This window comes from Zootoca vivipara, chromosome 3 (genome assembly GCF_963506605.1).
Source record: "Zootoca vivipara chromosome 3, rZooViv1.1, whole genome shotgun sequence".
Lineage (NCBI taxonomy): Eukaryota > Metazoa > Chordata > Lepidosauria > Squamata > Lacertidae > Zootoca > Zootoca vivipara.
This window is the reverse complement of record NC_083278.1, coordinates 3282228-3304893: the sequence shown is the minus strand read 5'-3', so window position 1 is coordinate 3304893 and position 22666 is coordinate 3282228. Positions and strand designations below refer to the sequence as shown.

The 22666-nt window shown below is 41.3% G+C and overlaps 1 protein-coding gene across 4 annotated transcripts in view; it reads left to right on the top strand.

The window, feature by feature from the left end:
* The window catches only part of SUPT3H (SPT3 homolog, SAGA and STAGA complex component), a 267603-nt gene extending 249352 nt beyond the window's left edge, over nucleotides 1-18251 (top strand). For all 4 annotated transcript variants that reach the window (XM_035110313.2, XM_060272337.1, XM_035110311.2 and 1 more), the window contains one exon: nucleotides 15607-18251. In XM_035110313.2, the coding sequence (XP_034966204.2) occupies nucleotides 15607-15648 (42 nt within the window). In that variant the 3' untranslated portion in view covers nucleotides 15649-18251. The remainder of the gene's footprint in view (nucleotides 1-15606) is intronic.
* The last annotated feature ends 4415 nt before the right edge of the window (nucleotides 18252-22666 follow it).

Here is a 22666-nt window from a genome sequence, read left to right as displayed (position 1 = left end):
TATATAACATTCCTTGCATTTTAGATTGATTGCAATTCCCCCCCACTTTGGGATTAAAGTAGCAAATTCAACATCAGATGAAACATTATATTGAATCCTTTCCCAACTGAAGCTGAAAATAAATTCAATAAGATGACTGTTATTTCCTTTTGGATTAGATCCTCTCACCAAAGGCATCCTGAGCATCAAGCGTCCTATTACTGCGCTTGGATGAATAATGGTTTGGCAGTGCTGCTTAGGGGTTTGCTTGCTGGTTACAGCACTATCCTTGTGGGTAGAACACCCGTGTTCAACAGCGAAGGAAGATGATTGAATGTCGAGAAGGATTAGGTGCCTTGCACAAAAGCAAACAAAACAGGCCTTTGCAGATTTGCATCCTGGTGCAATTGAGGAAAAGGATAGTTGCAATTAAAATATTTTTCTATTGAGCTGAAATGGCTTTTTCCTACAGCTATTGATATGAAAAGTTGCTGGTAGATCGTCCTTATCTTATAGCGGAATTTTATCAGCTTGCATAAAGGTAAAGGGTAAAGGGACCCCTGGCCATTAGGTCCAGTCGTGACCGACTCTGGGGTTGCGGCACTCATCTCGCTCTATAGGCCGATGGAGCTGGCGTACAGTATCAATTTGCATACTTAGCTGTTAAATTAACTAGGTCATCACCTTGGCCTTTAAATAACCACAGCAAAAATTAAGGAAAGCAGTGCTGTGCACTGACAGTCCTAGCAACGGTTTATTTCACTGTACCATACATCCAGCATTACCCACCCCCACTCAGAGCCGTTATTTTCTAAATGTAATTTATAATGACTTTCATTTTCATCAGTGTTTGTTGCTTCCCTGCTGCTTGTTTGCTGAAATTAGGCTGACATGTTCTCCATTGAATGGCCAGAGCTAAAGCCACCCTCTCTCTGTCTCTGAAATACAATTAAATTTGAAATGATATAGTACAAGAAGTTAGATGTTGAAAACAGAGGTGAAAAAAACAGAACATCATGAAATGTCAAGCCACATTTTTGCAGGACTCTTTTTACTATATTTCCATAAATACTGAGGGAATTATGTTGCATATACTTGAAACTGTTTATTTTCATATTTGGCTTGATTTTCTAGCATTGAGAAAACCATGTCTAATGATCTTGAGCATTCTTGAAGAAAAAACCCCTTATATTTTACATAATGGTTTGCATGTGTGAGTTCCCTCTGGCAGGAACACTATAATTAGCTTGTCGTCTTCCTGAGAGGAGACTATCTGTCTTAAAGATACAGTGGTTAGTCTTGCCTGCTGGAATATTGCGATTCTATTTAAAAGCCCAGAGAGCAAGAAAAGTATCTTTTTTCACTTATTGGTTGCTTTACATTGTGACTTTGTCTTTGTTTTTTAACTTAATCCTTTTTTACATTCATCTTTATTCTCTTTCTGTTTCTGTGGCTTTCACAGAGCCAAAAAACAACTGAGTACTAACAGTTTTCTTCCTTTCTCATTCAGAAAACCAGGGCAAAAAGATCTTGGTTTCTTGAGATTAATAACGTAGCTTCATCTGAACTTGCAACTGTTTGAGCAGGCTTTCAGAAATACAAAGTATAATAAAAAGGTTCTACATAAGTCATAAAGTAGCAGATACATCTAAGACTCGCTTTCCTAGGGGACTGTCCATACACTTTCCGAGAGTAAAAATGTGGAACATAATTTACTTGCATGCCTTTTGATGTAGCTATTAATAGACAATAATCTATGAAGGTGATGGCTAACAAAGTTGTATGTTTCAGTCTTTTGTTACGAGAGGAAAATAAATTTGGCAGAAGTGCTTTCCTTCTTTTGGGAAGTCATATGTACTCTTGATGAAGACTAGTGGGGAAGTAAAAAGAATTAAGCCACTACCGTGCCAGAAGATATAATTCATTTAGCACTGGCATGGTTATCACCAAGTCTTGCTACTTGGAATGATCAAATCCTTTCTGATTCTGTAAGCACTATGGCATGAGGGACTATAGAACACCAATCCTGGCTCAATTGCACTGGCTACCAATTAGTTTCTGGGTTCAATTAAAAGAGCTGGTTTTGACCAATAAAGCCTTAAACAGCTCGGGACCATAGTACCTCAGTAATTGCCTCTCCCCGCATGAACCAACTCAGGCCCTGCAATCCCATTCTGTGGCCCTTCTCCACATGTCCCGTCCACAGGAGGTCAGGAGGGTCGCAACCCAAGAATAGGCCTTTTCAGTGGTGGCTCCCACTTGTTGAATGCTCTCCCTAGAGAGGCTCACCTGGTCTAATGCAGGCACCCCCAAACTGCGGCCCTCCAGATGTTTTGGCCTACAACTCCCATGATCCCTAGCTAAGAGGACCAGTGGTCAGGGAAGATGGGAATTGTAGTCCAAAACATCTGGAGGGCTGAAGTTTGGGGATGCCTGGTCTAATGTTAGGAACCAGGCAAAAACATTCCTTTTGGCCCTTAGTTTGGAAGGCTTTTGCAGGGACCCAGGTGGCGCTGTGGGTTAAACCACTGAGCCTAGGGCTTGCTGATCAGAAGGTCGGCAGTTCGAATCCCTGTGGCGGGGTGAGCTCCCGTTGCTTGGTCCCAGCTCCTGCCAACCTAGCAGTTCGAAAGCTCGTCAAAATGCAAGTAGATAAATAGGAACCGCTACAGCGGGAAGGTAAACAGCGTTTCCATGTGCTGCTCTGGTTTGCCAGAAGCGGCTTTGTCATGCTGGCCACATAGCCTGGAAGCTGTACGCCGGCTCCCTCGGCCAATAATGCAAGATGAGCGCGCAACCCCAGAGTCGGTCATGACTGGACCTAATGGTAAGGGGTCCCTTTACCTTTACCTTGGAAGGCTTTTAAGTATTCATGGCCTCTTTTAGTGGGTCAGGATCTGCTAGAACTCTCTTTTATTTGTGTAGATGTGTTTTGTGAGTTTATTCATTGTAATTGGTTTTAGAATTTCTAATGAGTTTGTAAGCCACTTTGAATAATTTTTATAAGTAAAGCAATTAATAAAGAATATCATTGTTGGAATCTTGAGAGACAATGGGGTGTGTTTCCGGGGGTGAGGTCAAACTGCTGGAGAATCACAGCACCCGCTGTGGCTGCAGAGGCTAGTAACTCGCATTATTTTTGTTGTGTTAGCAACACCAAAGTGCACTGTCTGGGGTGGAAGCCTGGGCAGTGAGGCGGGGATTCTGGGCTGCCCAGACAATGAGACCACAACATAATATTCACCACTGCAGCAGCAGCAGCAGCAGCAATAATAGAAACACAAATTCTTCCCTGAAAACAGTCAGTTTTTACATAGTCTAAATTGTAAGGAAGTGGTTTTAGGATGGAACATTGTACAACTGTAGCTTTTAAATTATGGTGCTGGAGGAGACTCTTGAGAGTCCCATGGACTGCAAGAAGATCAAACCTATCCATTTTGAAGGAAATCAGCCCCGAGTGCTCACTGGAAGGACAGTTCCTGAAGCTGAGGCTCCAATACTTTGGCCACCTCATGAGAAGAGAAGAATCATTGGAAAAGACCCTGATGCTGGGAAAGATTGAGGGCACAAGGAGAAGGGGACGACAGAGGATGAGATGGTTGGACAGTGTTCTCGAAGCTACGAACATGAGTTTGACCAAACTGTGGGAGGCAGTGGAAGACAGGAGTGCCTGGCGTGCTCTGGTCCATGGGGTCATGAAGAGTCGGACACGACTAAACGACTAAACAACAACAAGCTTTCAGATGTGTTTCATGCGGAATATAGTATAATTTTTCTAAGAAGTTGAAGATGATGGTGTCCTTCATAATTTGTATAGTTCCTAAGAGAAGATAAAATCTGAGTTAGAAAATGTGAAATTCGGTAATCTTAAATATGATATTGATCTGTGAATAACGGAAACTTAATGAATGAATAAATGAATAATTTATTACGGTCGGAGACCAGCTTATAAAAACACATTTGGGGGAACAATCCCTGAGGACAAAACATACATATAAAACATTGAGCAACGGTAAAATTAAGGTGTATACATGCAATAAGCATCTAGATACTTAAAAACTTTAAGATAAGCAGTCGCAGAGAACTTACCCTGGGTCGCTCGCAGAACCAAGTTTAGGGATTTTCTAATGAACTAGTTTGGATCAGGGGAAGGTCTATGCCTGCGGATCTGAACACAGAATCTGGCGACCATCTGGATCGTCTTCTGATCTTTGCCTAACAGGAGCAGGTCAAATTTTTGCTTTTCCAGGAGGTCACCTAGCCTCACCAGCATGGAATCAGTGTTCTCACTATGTGCCTCTTCTGAAAAACAGGTGCTCTGGGCTTCCTGTTTCCCCCAATGAACAGGTGCAGAGGCCTTGAGCGTATGGGACTTTTTTGTAGGATCCTTCCAGGACCAGCGAGGGCAGAGCCAAGCTTCTGGTGAGTGTAAAAGCCCTTCTTGCATTTTTGGCTAAGAGAAAGAAGAGGTAAGCTGCCGAAATGGCTATATCTCTCTGTTTCTCCAATTTTATACTCGGGGCATCTTGAGCAGTCCTGTTGTCTCTTGGTGTCTATGATTCTTTGTCTGACCGTGGCATTTGCTTGGCCCACTCCCAGACTGGAACTGGTCACAGAGGATCAATGGGGGCTATTTCTCGAGGGAGCAGATTCGATGTCAGCCATTTGTAGATTGATGTTAGGCAAATGAAAGCCTCTACTCTCATCATCCCCATTTCTAGTCTAAGCCATGTGTTTGAAACACACCTGGGGACTTGTAGGAGAGCTCTAAGAAATTTGGATTGAACGCGCTCCAGGGGGGAGAAGGTAGAGGAAGGCGGATCCAGAAAGGCTCCATAAAGTACCTGTGTCAGCATTTGAGGGCCACGGGGACAAAAAGCCCCCTTGGGCTCTAAAGCTGCAGTTTACGGTTTTTTTCTGCAGAGCTCACGATAGAATTTAAGTGAAGTTTGTTGGTTCCTGAGGCCTGTACCACCATTCCAAGATATTTATAATTTGTGACTTGTTCTAATTTGTGGCCTTGAAGTTCCCAGCTTCTAAGCTTAGGCTTTTCCCCAAAGGCTAGTATCTTGGTTTTTTAATAGTTGATTTTGAGACATTCAGTTTCACAGTATACAGCAAGCTTTATTAGTGCCCTTTTGAGTCCAATAGGGGTTCTAGATAGAATTACCGCATCATCGGCATATAACAGGACCAAAATATGTCGGTTTGTGAGTTTCAGTGGATGGAGTTCTAAGTCAGTTAGTGCGGCTACTAGGTTATTTAAATAAAATATAGTAGAGGGGCCAACAGGCTCCCTTGCCTGATTCCCTTGAAGGCTTTAATGGGGTCTGTTAGGTGTCCTAGGCGGCTACACCTGACTCTAAGGGCCGTGTTTGCGTGCAGTGCCTGAATTAGTAGCAGAAGCTGTCTATCTATTGTGGTACCCTGTAGTCTGTCCCAGAGTCTAGTTCTGGAAACTGTCAAAGGCTGCTTTTAGGTCTACGAAGGCAGAGTATAATGAGGCCTGCCCTCGTGATTTATACTTGTCTATGAGGTGTTGTAACGTTAGGCTATGATCTATCATGGACCTGCTGGGTCTGAAGCCCACTTGTTCTATTGCCAGAATATCTTCCTTCTCTAGCCATTCTGTAAACTTGTTTAAGAGGTGCTTTGCATAAAGTTTACTAGTCACACTTAGTAAGCTGATCGGCCTGTAATTCACTGGGTCCCTTCTGTTGCCCTTTTTATAGAATGGGTCCGTAAGTGACTGTGGAGGCCAATTCTGGATCCACACATCCTTCCACAGTAGGGACATTGGTTTCCAGGTGGGAGTTGATCACTGTGTGGATTTGCCAAGTGTGCCTTCCTCTTAGCACGTTTCTCCCTTGCGTCCTGAGATTGAGTGTCTTCAAAGCCCATGACACCTTTGGTAAAGGCTGTTCTCCAGTTGGAGCGCTTGCAGGCCAGTGTTTCCCAGTTGTCAGTGTTTATACTACACTTTTTAAGATTTGCCTTGAGCCAGTCTTTAAACCTCTTTTGTTGACCATCAGCATTACACTTTCCATTTTTAAGTTCGGAATAGAGTAGTTGCTTTGGAAGGCGATTATCAGGCATCCGCACAACATGACCAGTCCAACGAAGTTGATGTTGAAGAATCATTGCTTCAACACTGGTGAACATGCTTCTTCCAGTACACTGATATTAGTTCGCCTGTCTTCCCAAGTGATGTGTAAAAATTTTCGGAGACACGGTTGATGGAATCTTTCGAGGAGTTGGAGATGGCATTTATAAGTGGTCCATGTTTCACAAGCATATAGTAAGGTTGGTAGTACAATAGCTTTGTAAACAAGCATTTTGGTTTGATGTCCCGGTCCTCAAACACTCTGCACTTCAATCGGGAGAAAGCCGCACTCGCAGAGCTCAGGCGATGCTGAATTTCGGCATCAATCCCTTGTGGAAAGGCAACTGCCTAGGTAGGAGAAGTGATCAGCATTTTCCAACGTTACACCACTGAGTTGGATTTGTGGCACTGAAGAGGGGTTATTTTGTACTTGTTGGTGCAGCACTTTGGTTTTTGGGATGTTGAGTGATAGGCCAAGCTTTTCGTAAGCTTCTGCAAAGATATTTAGGATGGTTTGGAGGTCATCCTCTGAGCATGCTCACACTACGTTGTCATCAGCATACTGAAGCTCTATGACGGAAGTTACGGTAACCTTATTTTTTGCTTTCAGCCTGCTCAGATCTGTTCAATATATGATTTCTACTGCAGTGGGGAGTTTCCCTTCGACAAAGTGTATGATAATGGCAATGAAAATAATGAATAGAGTTGGGGCAATAACACAACCCTGTTTAACACCTGATCCCACTGTGAATGGTTCACTTTGAGAGCCATTGTTATCTGTGATTGTTGCTGTCATATTATAATGGAGGAGCCGAATGATGTTTACAAATTCATCTGGGCAGCCAATTTGCAGAAGGACAGTCCACAGGGCATTACGATTTACAGTGTCGAAAGCCTTAGTCAGGTCAATAAACACCATAAACAGGGGTTGGTTTTGCTCTCTGCATTTTTCTTGAAGCTGTCAAGCGGTGGTGTCCATTGTCCCCCTAGAAGGCCGAAAACCATTTTGGGATTCAGGAAGGATGGTCTTCTCACTTAGTGCACTGACTTTGTAAGACTCTAATACCAAAAGAGTAAAGAAAGAATCATAGAGGAGGCGAAGGGGGGAGGACTGAAGAACCCAATGCTCATCTTAGGCGCCAGGCCCTAGGGGCCCTGGGTGCTCAAGCACCCACAAAATTCCCAATGAGGGGGCTGGGCACCCACAAATTTTGGCAGTGGGCCTTGAGGAGCATGTGTGTCTGACATCAGCATGCCCAGTGCTGTTTGGAAGACCATTGTATGCAGCAAAAACAAATGTGTCATGTTTTGTCTTAGAATGTTTTAATAATGTCTGCTAGTATTATACACACATATATTCTGGAATTTATCTCAGTCCTAGGAACTTCTTGTCTTAATCATATTAATAACTATGTGAAGTTAAGTGTAATAGGAATTCTACACTGTCCGTAGTAGAACTGGTCATGTCTTTTAACATTCAGATAACATTTTTAGCAACTTTCTCCCAGGGTCTTGTAAATTATCTGGAAAAGTGTTGTTGTTTTCTGGCTCTTGAGCTCACCCTGGTTCTAAAAGATCACCTTAAATATAACATGTTCAGGTTCAAAATCCATGTCTACATACACATTCTCAAAAAAGACCCCCAATCTTTTTTTTGCCATTTCAGTTTGTTTAGGAGCACAGCTTGTAATTTATAAATTTTTATTTTTTTAAGATTTGGCTCTAAGGAAAAGGCTATGCTGAACATTTTCTTCCTTGCTAAGCTATGGAGAATTGGTGAATCCTAAGCTGTGCAATATTAGCAGAGGCTGCTGTCGTGACTAGTTATGCTATCTCTGGATACAGTCTACCATGTAAGAACAATGGAGAGTGGCAGAATGGTGTTTTGCTCTGGAAAGCATCTGCTGTTGGCATAGGATCTCCTCGTAAATAAATGACTGCTGTTTTCATAGTCACTTTAAAGTGTGTAATACAGGTCCAATGTATCAACTTGAGCTTGCAGAAATGTTGATTATCACCAGATTCTAGACATGGGCTACTCAAAGAAATGCCAAAATAATTGTTTCAGACAGACAGACTCTAATGCTTTGTACTGTGCAGGGGCAAAATTTAATGCAAGCAAAACTGGGAGAGTCTATGGCAGTTAAAACTTTTCCAAACAATCTCTTACCATTTTATTGTGAACCCTTCAGCTGCAGCCCTCTGAGAGTTTCTCAGATTGAAACCAGAAGTGCAACCTGAAAATTAATATCAATTACTGAAAACAAAATGCCACATCAGTAATGTTAAAAGTCTGTTTTAAAACCCACAAACCCAAGGTAATTCAGAGCTACTGTAGGGCTAAAAATATGAGCTTGACATTCAAGAGTTACCACAAACTGCTTTGCAATCAAAAGCCAACAAGCAAAAAGGGAGCTGCAGTTTGGCCGAGATCAGTGCTGTTGTAGTGGCGATGCTTTGTTCTTTGGTCCTGAAACACACCAAGACCTCATATTTCAGCTCACGACAGCAGGATTCGTAGAAGGGTTGAGAGTGACGTATGTTACAAAACATACATGAAATATGTGGTTTTCATTTGGTTCTGCAATATACTTCTTTAAATCCTTGTTCTTAGGATCCATCACATTCTGTTATTATATTAACAGAAGTGCTCATTTAGGAAATTAATGTATTTGACAGTATGTTGACTGCACTGTCTTGATGGTTTTTGCTTTATTGTGCTTCCTAGTATCAAGTGTGCAAAAAACATATGCTTACTGAGTTTGATGTTTTATTCTTGCATCCTATCACAGCTGATCACATTTCAGCACATGTACACCTTGCAGTGGTGAGGGGTGGGGTAAAAGTCTCTTTCCTCTATTCTGGGAGTAGAAATGACAAGACCATTTTGAATGTGGGCACATATGTGCCTCCAACACATTTCAACCAGGGTGGCTAAAACGCTAACGCTCACAGCATAAAGAATGGAGTGGATTGAATAAATTAGCAGAATCACAAAAGGAAACCACTCTAGGAAATAGTTTACACTTCATAATCACTGAAATACTCCAGAAAATGTGTCAATATGTGCTAAATAAATATATTTGTTTATAGACATGTTCTGTATTAGCTTCCACTCTTGCCCAGGACTTTGCCAAACAAAATCCCACTAGAAGTAGGATGTTCGCACCCGAGTAGGAGTTTCTTGGATAAATATTTTTTCTATATTGAGACCAAAACCACTTCTACAAATTTTAGACTTTGATTGAAATAGTATATTTCTTTTGGTTTTTATTTCTTCCCATCTCCGCCACTACTGGCAACCCCTGGGGCATTACCTTAACTCCTCTTACCTCCCACTGCTCTGGTGAACATGAGCTTCAGTGGAAACTGAGCCCATGGGGCAGTAAAAGAACAAGACACACCCAAAGAGACGGCCACCAAAGGGAGGGCCATGGAGCCCAAGGAAATCTTAGTACTGGCTGAGTTATTTTCCCAACAAACAAGGTTTATCAAGTGTGAAGGGGGAAATGCAGAAGTAGATGCAATAATGTGGGCACACCTTTCACAGAACATACATGAGATAGGAAATTACATGTGTTTGCTTCAATATATAGGTGTTTATCCTGTCATAATATTAAAAAGAGGAATCTTTGCCTGAGTAGCCAGTAGCTGCAGCATCTAATGGAAAATATCTATTTTTCTCCAAACTTTTTTCAGTTGTTACATGAAAATTCCACTCCTGTCTGTAGTCCAGTAGCTGCCTATTTCAACATCCACTTCAGTAATCCTGGTATCTAGCCATAAGAAACAATGGGGAGAATTGGCCTAATGCAAATAATAATTATACGACATGCTATATTTTGAAAGCATTGAACAAACATTCGCCTTGTAATCCACTGAAACACTCTTGGGAAGTAATAGTATTCCTATTTTAAAGACAGGGAAACTGAAACGCCATAAAGGGTGAATGGTCTTTTGGAGGCCACACAGCAAGTAATGCAGTGTAGTTAATATTAAATCCCATCATCTTCTGGCTCTTTCACCCCCCCCCCCTCCCATCCAGCTCAGCTTTCTGAACCACACTGTTTCTCTTCCAAGCAATTTGTCTTAAAATACTCAACAGAGTCTGTCAGGAATAACAATATCTAGGACACAGACTCATTTGTCTGGTCCTGGCCAGAGCAGAAAACTCCAAATAAATGTTTGTAAGCTAAATGAAACTTGTTGTATGCAGCCCTATTTAGTGCAGGGTCTAATCGGGCCATTACATACTGTACTAATAATCTTCAATAATGCTCTGTGGGAGGTCTTAATTTTTTTATGCTCTGCCCTGATCCTTAAACAAAATCCAACTTTACAGTTTGCGTTCTTTCTCTGCTTCTCTGCCTTAAGGCTTCCAGCCTAACTTTATTTCCAGAACTTCTCTTACTCTGAAAAAATAAGTCTATTAAAGTTTGTGGCAGTGATGGGAAGAACTTTGCATAAGTATGTTTGTTTTGCAAAAGTTACTGCCAAGTATTGTTTTAGTTTCATTTTTTTAAGCTTCCCTCACCATTGTTTACAGTAGCCTTTGAGAAACTTACAATGATAATCCACTCCATACCAATTTTCTTCTTTCTTCTTTTGGCAAACGTTTACGGACTATTCCCACACCTCAAGTTTTTACTGGAGCAGATGCCATCATTCTTTCACCTTCTTTTCTTTCTTCTTCATGATGATATCAGACAAATCCCAGGAAGTGGGAACAGCAATTTGTTAAAGGCTTTTTGATGCAGTGACAGAAAAGGGAATTGAAGAACAACAGGGAAGCAAAATTATGCTATGCTTGCCTTAGAGCAGTGGTCAGCAACCTTTTTGAGCAGGGGCCTGGTCCACCGTCCCTCAGACCATGTGGTGGGCCGGATATTTTTTTGGGGGGGATGAACAAATTCCTATGCCCCACAAGTAACCCAGAGATGCATTTTAAATAAAAGCACACATTCTGCTCATGTAGAAACACGCTGATTCCTGGACCGTCCACAGGCTGGATTGAGAAGGTGATTGGGCTGCATCCGGCCCCTGGGCCTTAGGTTGCCTACCCCTGCCTTAGCGTTAATACAATATCAGTGGGGTGACGTCAGGGCCGTCTTAAGCGGGTCGGGCGCCTTGGTGCACGGATCGCTCCAGCACCCCTGCCCCGCCCCGTTTCTTCCCGCGGCTGGTGGGCGGGCGCAGCGAGGTTTCCGCGCGGCTTCGCTGTGCAGCGCCCCCCTGCCGACCCTGCGCCCCGCGCCACCCAGCCTACCCCTAGAGCCGGCCCTGGGTGACGTAGATCATTTAGATAAACAAATAATGAGAATGTCATTAATTGTTACAGAGAAATGAATGTGTGTATGATGAAGGTATTCTGTGATTGTGCATATCCCTATTAGGTAACACCCCCCTTGTGTGGACTCTTCTGATATTAATTCCCAATCCTAGTGGTATGTTTGCTATCAGAATATAATAGGTTAGATCCACTTTGAGATGACCCCCAAATCTACGCTCACTTGCACTTGATCTGCTTCCATGTACATTGAAAGCAAATATGAAATCTGAACGTAGCCCACCAACCATGTGGATAAAGGCTTTTCAGTTCTCCGATGGGCCATCAGCCATGGCTCAACCTGGGACACAAGTTGCACAGACCTGACATTTGCTACCAGCTATTGCTAGCCAGCTACGTTAAGCCCAGCCTCCTTTTACTGCTATGAAGGTGTTTGCTACCTTATGAATGAAGAGGACCTGCATGGGCAGAATTGTTGGAGGTGGGGTTTGCAAGCCTGCCCCTCCCCACTGTAAGCCAGCGTAGGCTCATGAATAAGGCTTGCATGGATAAGGGGATATTATTTATTTAATAAAATTTTATTTCATATAATTTATATACTGCTTGATAAAACCTCATTGATTAGGAGAGAAGGCAAGAAATAGATCCCAGCAAATGTTGACTTTGACTTTGACCTCCTCCTCTTCTCACTTGTGTGTTCTCTGTCACACCTGCTCATCTTTAAAGTCCAGAAGTGATCTGTTTCTGCAATGGTGGTTGCACACTACCCAGGTCACTCCATTTGTACTAAAGTTGATTGTTGCTGAGTACATGTGTGATTTGCAACTACTGAAGCTGTAACTGACTGAGATGCACAGTAAAACAGAATGGATTTGAGGCTGTCTTTCAAGCATGTTAAGTATTTGCTTGCCAGAGCAGGAAGTGTTGGGTGCTTCCTCCTCCTCCTCCTCCTCCTCCTCCTCCTCCTCTTCTTCTTCTTCTTCTCCTCCTCCTCCTCCTCCTCCTCCTCCTCCTCCTCCTCCTCCTCCTCCTCCTCTTCTTCTTCTTCTTCTTCTTCATATGTACAGGCTAAAGCTCCTCTGTTGGCTAGCAAGGCCGATGTTACACCTTAATATATGCTATTGTTGTACTGTGTTTGGGTCTATGGACCACAATAAAGCTGTGTGTGTGATTTTAAGGGGGGGTGTAGGGTAGACTGGATTCTTCATGACCTGAATCCAACTTGTGTTTGTGTGGCTGCCAAAATCTCAAAATCTCATCCCCCAAACTGTGGAGAATTCAACTGTTTAACTTTAATCTGAATCCAAGTTTATTCTCAGGTTCATTTATCTCAATATAGGTTGCACAGTAGCTTTAAATGTTTTATTTGTGTGTTAAAGGTTGTTGCTGTGGTTATAAAACTGTTAAAAGTTGTTTCTGTGGTTATAAAAGTGTTTAAATTTCAAGGTCAAGAAGGAAAAAACATTATTTTGCATGAAATTCGTAATGTGAACTCCAATAGCTTGGGCAGGCTGCAAAGCTATGACATCTTTGGACTTGTGGTTCTTGTGGTATATTGGCTCTCTTTTAGTCATTTAAGGTCTGGCCTATGTTTGACTATTTCATTCTCGGCTCTTAATTTTTATGACATTGTCTTTACTTCAAAAAGTGCTCTTGTGTTCAAGCTTATATTATTTGCCATGTAGTGATTAATTAACACTTACAACATAATTCTGTAGGGCTTATTCCCAGGTAAGTGTGCATAGAATTTCAGTTTTTAAAAGTGAAAATAATGGGGAAAGTGCCCTGCACATATAATAAGATTTGTTGTTGTTTAGTCGTTTAGTCGTGACCGACTTTTCGTGACCCCATGGACCATAGCACGCCAGGCACTCCTGTCTTGCACTGCCTCCCACAGTTTGGTTTAAAAAGATACAAAAAATGAATATCAACAACAGCAACAACAACAAATCCTATTGGTTGGCACCCATCTGTCTCAGGAGACAATGGAAGAGTGTGCCTTCAGGGGTTGGAGAGTTACAGTGCCTGCTGTGACTGTAGAGACCAATAACCCCAACAGTCCCTCCTAAACAACATCCCAGCCCAATAGTCTGTTCAGCAGCCTCAGCTTTTGTAGCTGGAGTCAGTCCAGGCACTGCCATCCCAGGCCAGGTGGAAGAAAACCAGCAAGGCAGGCAGCAGGTCTTCCAGGACTCACAGTCAACATTCAAAGCCCTTTGGCTCTCTCACCCCAAGGAGACTTTCCTAGTGCCCACAATGTTGAGTTTGCACCAGCAAAAACCTTTATTTTATTATCCCAGCTGCTTCGCAATAGCTATTTTGTCATTGGATTATGATTGTGTGCTTTTATATTTTGTTACATTGTTATATTTCAGTAAATGCCCTGAAACATTTTTGAAGGGTGATATACAAATAAATATACAAATAAATAAATACATTTTAAAAAAACCAACCAACCAACCCTGAGCCTTCCATTCCATCCCCCCCTCATCATTAGTGACTCAGGCCAGTTGTTTCAGTCTGGAGATGAGAACAGAGATACCACCTACTCCCAGAGGTGAGTAGAAATACCACCTACTCCCAGAGTGGTCAGCCCTTGTCTTTCTTGGCTGATAGCATGTGTTCAAAAGTGTATGGACAGGTTGTCTTGGAAGAGGCAGATGCATCTCAGAGAGGGAGGACCCTCCCAGCAGCATTTATGCTAAAAAACTCTGTAGAGCTCTGTTTTGTCCCTTGTTATTCAACATCTACAAAAAGCTGTGCAGATGTGCCACTGGGGTAAAGATTCATCAATATGCCCCATTCATTCTGTTCAGGTCAATCGGTGAATGTTTTAAATCAGTGTGCAGAGTCAGTAAAGAATTGAATGGAGGCTCATAAATGGAAGCTAAGTCCTACTGTTGGTTGGCAGGCTGTTTAACATGGAAGTGGTAGTCAACCAGTATTGGCTGGTGTTGCACTGCCCTTAGAGATCAATGGCTCAGTAGTGTTGGTTGTCTTTGGTTGGGACTGCCTCTAAAAAGTGCTTTGAAACTTCACTTGCTCCAAAATGTTGTAAACTGGGACTCACAGACCTTCGTTGCCTTCCAGATTGTTTCTGAGCACAATTCAAATTGATAGCTTTAACCTGAAAAGCCCCCAAAAGGTCAGGGACCAAATGAGCCAGTCTGTCAACTAAAATGATCATCTCTGTTTGTGTTGCCTTTATCAGAAGGTCGGCGCTTCAAATCCCCGCGACGGGGTGAGCTCCCGTTGCTCGGTCCCAGCTCCTGCCAAAGTGCAAGTAGATAAATAGGTACTGCTCTGGCAGGAAGGTAAACGGAGTTTCTGTGTGCTGCTCTGGTTCGCCAGAAGCAGCTTAGTCATGCTGGCCACATGATGTGGAAGCTGTATGCAGGATCCCTGGGCCAGTAAAGCGAGATGAGCGCCACAACCCCAGAGTTGTCCGTGGTTGGACCTAACGGTCAGGGGTCCCTTTACCTGCAGAAAGGGTAGACACAAACGAATTTGAGATGGTGCTTAAATTGTGTAGTTCCTTCTTCTAGCAAATCCAGTTGACTCTTTTGCTAGCTTGAAGGCAGCAGGTATTCTGTCCCATTCCCCCAACCTTTTAGCATCAAATGACTTTTTGATCTGTAGGTCCTGCTCTTTTTATTTTTATCCAACTTTTTGTAACCATTGTTGATGCTTTTGTCTGTTTTTAATTGATTTTGTAAGCTGCCTTAGAGGCCCTTGTTGAAAGCTGGTGTAGAAATCTTTAAATATACCTGTCTTCAGCATACAGCTTATCTATTATGAGTGTGAACAATAAAAAAAAATGAAAACCAAGGTGGGTGGATTTGGATCTAGGAGACTAGGATTAGTCCCCATGAAGTCTCTGTCAAGGAGAGTCTCCTGGAGTGTAGAGATTGCATGGATTTATAAAGGACAGAAAAATTACAATCATAGTCGTTTTGACCCCCATGTATTGGGTAATTAACAAAACAGGATGTCATATTTTTGCATGTGTCCTGGAATAGTATCACTAACCACTTGTGAACCACACTGAGCTTTTAATAGAAAAAGTGGTTGCTTAATGCTTCCTCACCAGAAATATTGTGGAAGCATTCTAATGCTTGCTGCTAGATTGCAGCCAGAATGGTCTACAAAACAGGAAGAAAGCCTTACTCTGCTCTCTGCCTCTTTTCCTTGTTTAAGTTGATGTGATAATTCATTACAGATTTTCTTTCTTTGACAGAGCGCCTACCGCAGAAATGGGATGACTTTTCTTGCTTGCTAATATGGATGTGGCTACAGCAACAGGAAATGCCATGTTATATGAAGGTGATTCCCCCTCCCCGTATGACACCCTTCGTGGAGGGGGGGGGGTAAATAAATAAAAGCTCCAGCAAGCATGTGTCTACTGGTGAGTGGGCTGGTTTGTTGTGACTATCAACTGACTGACTGTCTCTTTTTTCAGCCCCCGCCAATTGTTACTCTTCTTTTCTAAATGGAACATTTAGGCAATTAATGGCAGGATGTTTGGGTTATTGTGTAAGTGGATGAGAATGCAGTATCCCTTTTGTTAATTTTAGTTCATCACTATATATCCTTTTACATAGCAGGGCAAAAAGAAACCAGCATATGGTTTATTTTTTTGTCCATTAAATGACAACTGATCTTTTCTCTTTTCTTTCCTTCTTGCCAGGAAAAGTTTTTTAGGGGTGTCAGTTGAAGTATTTTTGGGGGGAACCCCTAGTAATTAAGCATTCAGTGTCCATTGAAAACTGGGATGCTGTAGCAGTTAAGTCCATGAGCTGTGAGCCAGGAAGTCCTTGCTGTGACATTTAAGCTGAGCTAAGAACTCACCAATCTCAGCTTCCATCTGTGATGGAATAATAATACTGGTTTACCTTGTTTGTTTTTTGAAAAACAGTCATTTCCAAACTGTGAGACAACTGCTATTGCCAAACCACACACCCGCTATGGATGTCCTTAGGTGAAAGGAATTACGGTGCAGCCCTGTATCAGGTGTAATTGAAGCATTTATTCCTGGTGCGGAAATGCTGCCTAGTTTTCCACCATCAGAGAAGGCAGCCCATTGTGTCCCTAAGGTGAGGCTCCTTCCATCAGGGCACACACTCAGAATAGCGAGTCATGCATAGACACAGGGAGTGGACTCCACGGAAGGCAGATAATCACTCTGTCACACTTTTAGAACACATTTTCCGTTGCAAGAGTGAAATGTGCATACAGTTTTAATACAGAATAATAGAGGGGGGGGACTAAGCTTCTATTCTTAGCGTCACTGCTAAGAATAAGATAACAGAAGCTCTTCAGACAGTTGAGGGAAAGCTTGTACAAACTAGTAGAATGATTTTAGTGAGTCTGTATTCCAGTGGGGACTGCCTTCCTCTTCTCATCAAGCTATGGAATGCAGATTGCCCATGGAACATCTGGTGCTTCCCATGCACATTCCATGTTAAAGAGCTAAAAAGGATGTGCCAGTGACACTTTGGTGTGTGCCCTTTCTGCTTAAAAATATATATGTTTAGGGGTACTCTCATTTTCCTACTCATATTGAAATACTGCCCGTCAATGAGGCCAAACTTAGATTCACAAGATGTTTAGGGGTATGCGTACCCCTGCATCCCCCCTGGAAAAAGCAGTGCCTAGGACTATGGCAAGGGTCAAATAGTAGGCTTTTCCATTTGAGGTAAACAAGGCCAAGGCACAGTGACCTTCAAAAATCAGTATTAAGATTTAAGGTTTCCTAAGGAATGACATTGCTGAAAGCAATCAATCTTACTAGGTTACAGGTAGGTAGCCGTGTTGGTCTGCCATAGTTGAAACAAAAAAAAAGTGCATGCACACTTCTTCAGATACACTGAAACAGAAGTCACCAGACCCTTATGTATAGTCAGAGGGTGGGGAGGGGTATTACTCAGAAGGGTGGTGGGAATGGGTGATTGACTGATAGGTGTGGTAAACCTGTTGACGATTGTTAACAACTGCAATTGATCTTACAGGAAAAAGCAAGGGGTGAGATGGCTAAAATGACCATGTATAATGAGATAAGAATCCAATGTCTCTATTCAGACCAGGTCTCTCCATGGTTTTAAGTTTGGTAATAAGTTGCAATTCAGCAACTTCTCTTTCCAGTCTATTTCTGAAATTCTTTTGTAATAAGACAGCTACTTTGAGATCTTGTATCGAATGTCCTGGGAGATTGAAGTGTTCTCCTGCTGGTTTCTCTGTCTTGTGATCTTACTAGGCTTACTTTGCCTCAAATGTCCCATTCGTGTTTTCAGTATTTTTTTGAGTGAAATGTATTAAGCTCTATGTATATTGAGCAGCAAGTGTGTTAGAGCAAACTAAATGGAATTCATGAGTTCACTATTTGTCTGTACATTCATACAGTAAATCTGTGGTCTTCATGAAGACTATAGCAGTACATAGTACAAATTTTGGGGTGAGGTCTGAACATGAAAACTGTTGTGGTTATCATTTTGGATGGGAAGTGCATTGAATGTTTCACTTAAACTCTCCAATATCAACCCATTGGCAAGTGTTGCTGCAGCAAACTTAATCAAAGGACCAAGAAAGATTGCAAACAGAGCACATTCACAATCAACTAACAGAATGATTTATTATATATACCAACCTTATCACTGGACAGTTTTCAAAACTGGATATTCTTGTGAATTGTTACGGTTGATACAGTATTCTACTGTACGAACTGGCAGAGTTGTATTTTTTTTAAAAAAATCCATGTCATTTTCCTGGAACTAATCTGCATGTTAAAGAACTAAAAATAATATGTACAATAAAGAAGAAGAAACATTTCTGATGTTCCGTCTATGCTTGCTGAAATGTATGATTAAACTTTTCTTTTTATCATGATTTCTTATTTTTCTTGGCGTCCATAATGATGGAAAATTATATGCTTGCTGTAAACATCCAGACTATTTAAAAGGACACCAGCATTTATTGTATTTGGTTTCGATCTGCAGGCATATAAGCAAATGAAAACATTTTGGGCCAAGAATACTGGAATAAAAATTCCTTCTGTAGCTGTATCTTTCCCAGATTTTACATTTGTTTTTAAAAAATGCATAAGCAGAAAAAGCACTGGCATGTCTTTCTTACTGGTACACTTACAACCCCAGAGAATGAAAAATCAACATATATTTCTCTTAGAAATATGACAGATCGTGTTTTTGTTGGTCTGCTGTATATTTGTCTGTCTTGAACAGTCTGACAGGCAATTATTTATAAAATCTAGGTTTGTTCAAGAAACCCATATAATAACCTTTCTCTTCTCCAAGAAGCAAAAATTATAAGGAAGCCAAGAAGCAAGAATTATAAGGAAAACAAGCTACACTTTGTCTCATTTTCTTGGACCAGCCTGTATATATTCGCATAAAGGGTGAATACAGCATTCTTTCAAGTTTTTCCTTTTCTTATACTTCCTAATATTCCTATTCTTTTGATCACATCCCTTTTAGCTTGCATCCTAAGCTTCATTTAGGGTGAGGGTCCCATTCACAGTCATGATAGAAGCTTTGAGGTGATGTTGTTCACTCTGCTTTATAATAATCAGCCACATTCCAGCCTATTTAGGTGCAGTCCAGCCCACTGAGCTCAGCCAATAGAATATGCCAAAAGCTGTGTTGGAATCTGTTCAGAAGGGATAAACAGCAGAAGCAAGTCTTCAAGAAGGACGTTGTGTTGAAAAAAAGCAATGCAAAATAAATCACTGAGGATCAAGTATCCTATATTATTGGCTTGTGTTTATATACTTGATTTGTAGGTAACATTGATTCCTTTTTGTAGATGCACATAGTAGTATGGAGAGGCATTGTGACTCAGTGCAACCTTATTCATCTCAACTCAGAAGTTAAGCCTGTTGAATTCAATGGGATCTGCACCCAGGGACAATAAATGTGGTTCAGTGATTGAATGTATAATCCCCTACATCACTGTACTGTCGGAGAATGCAGAGTGGGACTTGCTTGTTAGGAAGCCTGCACCCTCACCCTTCAGAATTAGCCTAGAGATAAGGTGGGATGTGAAGAAATGTGAGTATCATTTAAAAGCTTCCAAATGGTTTGCTGCATAAGGCATGAAAGCTGCATGTTTGAAGCAAGTGGGATCCAAACATGCTTAGGTGAAGCTGTTATTCATTAGTGTGTCAGGACTTCAGGTAACTTAAAACAGTTTTATTAGTAGAGAAGCTACTCCGGGTTCTAAACAGATCTTCCCTTTAATGATGTGAAGTGTAGCTCGTTTTCTTCCTATTGCCTTCATTTTGGTCAGCCAGCCAGTTTATGTTACTTCCTAGGAGGCTCTTGGGCTTACATGGTTTGGAAGCGGTAGAGTGTGCCTTGGGGGTCAAAGCGGGATTGGTGTGGAAAAAAATTCTTTTCTGGCATTTTTCAGAATGGGACCAAATTTGCATTAAAACTGCCGTCAGCCATGTGCTGTTCTCATAAAATATTTTATTGTTTCCTGTCTAGCTCATGTGGAATGTTTCATAGTACATAAACACTTCCACAGATAATTTAAGGATAAATAGATAGTGACATTTGTCACAGGTCTAGCCCCAAGTTGAAGACTATTCTATTACAGTTCATTGGCTGAGTGAATCTTCTTTGGTTTTGGTTTTAGTCTAGGGACCAGGTTAGGCTTTTAAAGAACCAACTGTACATCTGTATAGAGCAGCAGTTCAGTTAGGGAAACTTGGTGGCATGCATTAAATCCTTGACTTTTTCAGAGGGCAACAAGCCAACATTATGCAAAAAAACCATCCCTGGAGGAACTGAACGTACATTTGGTGGCTTAAGTAAGGCCAGATGGCTTTAAAACCAGTAAAAGGGTAGATATTCTAATATAACTTTTATGGTCCCTTAAGATAATGACACTTTAAAAAATCCCATATCTCATGGAAGGACAAGAATCAGATACTTGAACTTCCATAAATCATTGATGGAAGCAATAGAAACAACCCTTTAAAAGACAGGGCACCATGTATTACGTTGAAATCTTCATATCTTATTCCCAGGAATGATATTAATTACAGGGGAGCATCAGTTGTCTTTTCTCTATAACTGGGAGAAAAGTACAGAGATTTCTCTGTGTTGCCAGCAATAAGAGATATAGGATGACCCAAACTAGAAATATAGAGGAAAAATATAGCTATAAACTATACAGGTGTGTTTTGTTTTTGCCATATATAATATCTTACAATGGTCGTGGGGGAAACTATCTTAAATTGTAATGCTGTGTATGTGCAAACACTGACTCCAAACATTTTCTCTTAACACTGCCAATTTACAAAACACATCAGAGGAAAAACAACGTAACCTTTGGTTTAAGAGAGTTACTTGAAGTGGGTCTGTGCTTAATGGAGATCCTCAAGATGCCCAAACAGTACCATTCATAATCTATTGAAAAGAGATAGCCCAACTTTTGAGATGTACGGTAACCAAATTAATGAAATCACCTCTTAATGAAAAAGTAGTACAAAAATCTTATTAGGAAATATTCCCAAGCCAAGGCACCAGGGAAGAATGCCAAGCTACCAGGCAAGGCAATCTGGTTCAACACCAGAACTACTGTATTACCCAATAATAAACTGATGAGATAGGAAGTGAAGCCTTCGCTTCCTGTTCTCATTTTCTCTTTGCCATGTAACTGACCGTGGAAGATGTATCTAAGCAAGCTCCAAGCTTAGAGCATGTGCTTGAAGCTATCTTTTTGTATTTTCTACCCAAGAGGTATCTTGCTGCTGCTTGGATAAATGCATGAATTGGACCTTTGGAACATTGTTTAAATAAATCATTTTAAACTTACTTAACAGTCTCTGGGCTGTTCATTGTAAGATGGGTAGAAGAGAGAAGCACTGTTTGCAAGCTGACTAAATGGGATAAAAGAGTCTAACAACTTATATTTCTAACACTATACTGCTGCTTCACTTTTGTGTCTAAAGACACTCTGCTACTGGGGGCTCTCTCTTGCTGGAGAGTGAATTTAGCCCAGCATTTTGAATTGGGGAAAAAAATTATTTACCTCCCACAGGTGGGTCACAGGGATTCAAATTTTCCTCCCCCACATTTCACATTGCCTATGGCCAAGGGGAAGTCTTGCTGTAGATATGATGGTCACCCCTCGCTGACATCTCGGTGATATTTTGGAGGTTAAAAAAAAATATCCCAAAAAACAGACACACACACACACAGAGAGAGAGAGAGAGCAGCAGCACACATTTTCCCTCTTCTGCCTTTATTTTCCTATTTACTGTGGCAGCCTTCTCAATCTGGCACTGGCCATTGGGAGAAAGGAAGGAGAAAGCACTTTCCATCCAGGAGACTCAGTTTGCTAAATAGGATGCTCTCATAGCTTGTCCTAGTGAAATTATTAATTATAATTTGAACTTTCATTTTAAGAAACTGAAGAGAGCACTCCTGCAATATTCTAGAATTTGTAATATCATGTAAGTGGCAAAAGGAGAATTTGAATAGTGGGCATTTTATTTTATTTTATTTAAACCTGTAGTTCAGACTTTCCTCACTGGAGTTTTCTGAAATTTAGCCAGATTGTATTCCCTTACATGGTAAATCTTCTGTGCTAACTTTCCTAGTGAAGAGACCAAAGATCTTGGTTTATTACAAAGGCTTATAGCCTTATAATGAAATAAGTGTTCTAAGTTTGTAACACCTATGGGTGTCAAAGACTGAGGAAATCCATTATTTGAACTCTGGAGACCTGCTCTCCAACTCAGAACGCTCTCTCTCTCTCTCTCTCTCTCTCTCTCTCTCTCTCTCTCTCTCTCTCACACACACACACACACCGCCACCATCGCCACTCAAATGCTGGCAATTGTCTGTATTTAAATTCTGGCTATGCTGTTGTTGCTTATTCTGGCAGGGAGTTCTCCTCGCCTTTCCTACAGGGGAGATAACATCTCAAAGCAAATTTCTTCCAGTGACTGGGGATGCCTACAGAATAGAGAACATACTTTATATTCCAGTAGAACCAGAGCCAAGACATACAAATATGGTGCTGCAGTTTTGGCAAACTCATCATGAGTTTCCTTTTACGCAGGCAGTATTTTTAATTGTGTCCTAAGCTTATGGACCCAAATAGTACATATGCAGTTTGAAAGAAGTTGAGAATTATATGCTGTAGAATTAGATGGTTAGGGGTGAAAAGGTATTAAAGGAGCTTACAAAAATGTATTTTAAAACACATTCTAATTATTTGAAAAGCAAAGTATCAACTTGAAATGATTTCCTGGTTTGTGCAGGGAGGGCAAT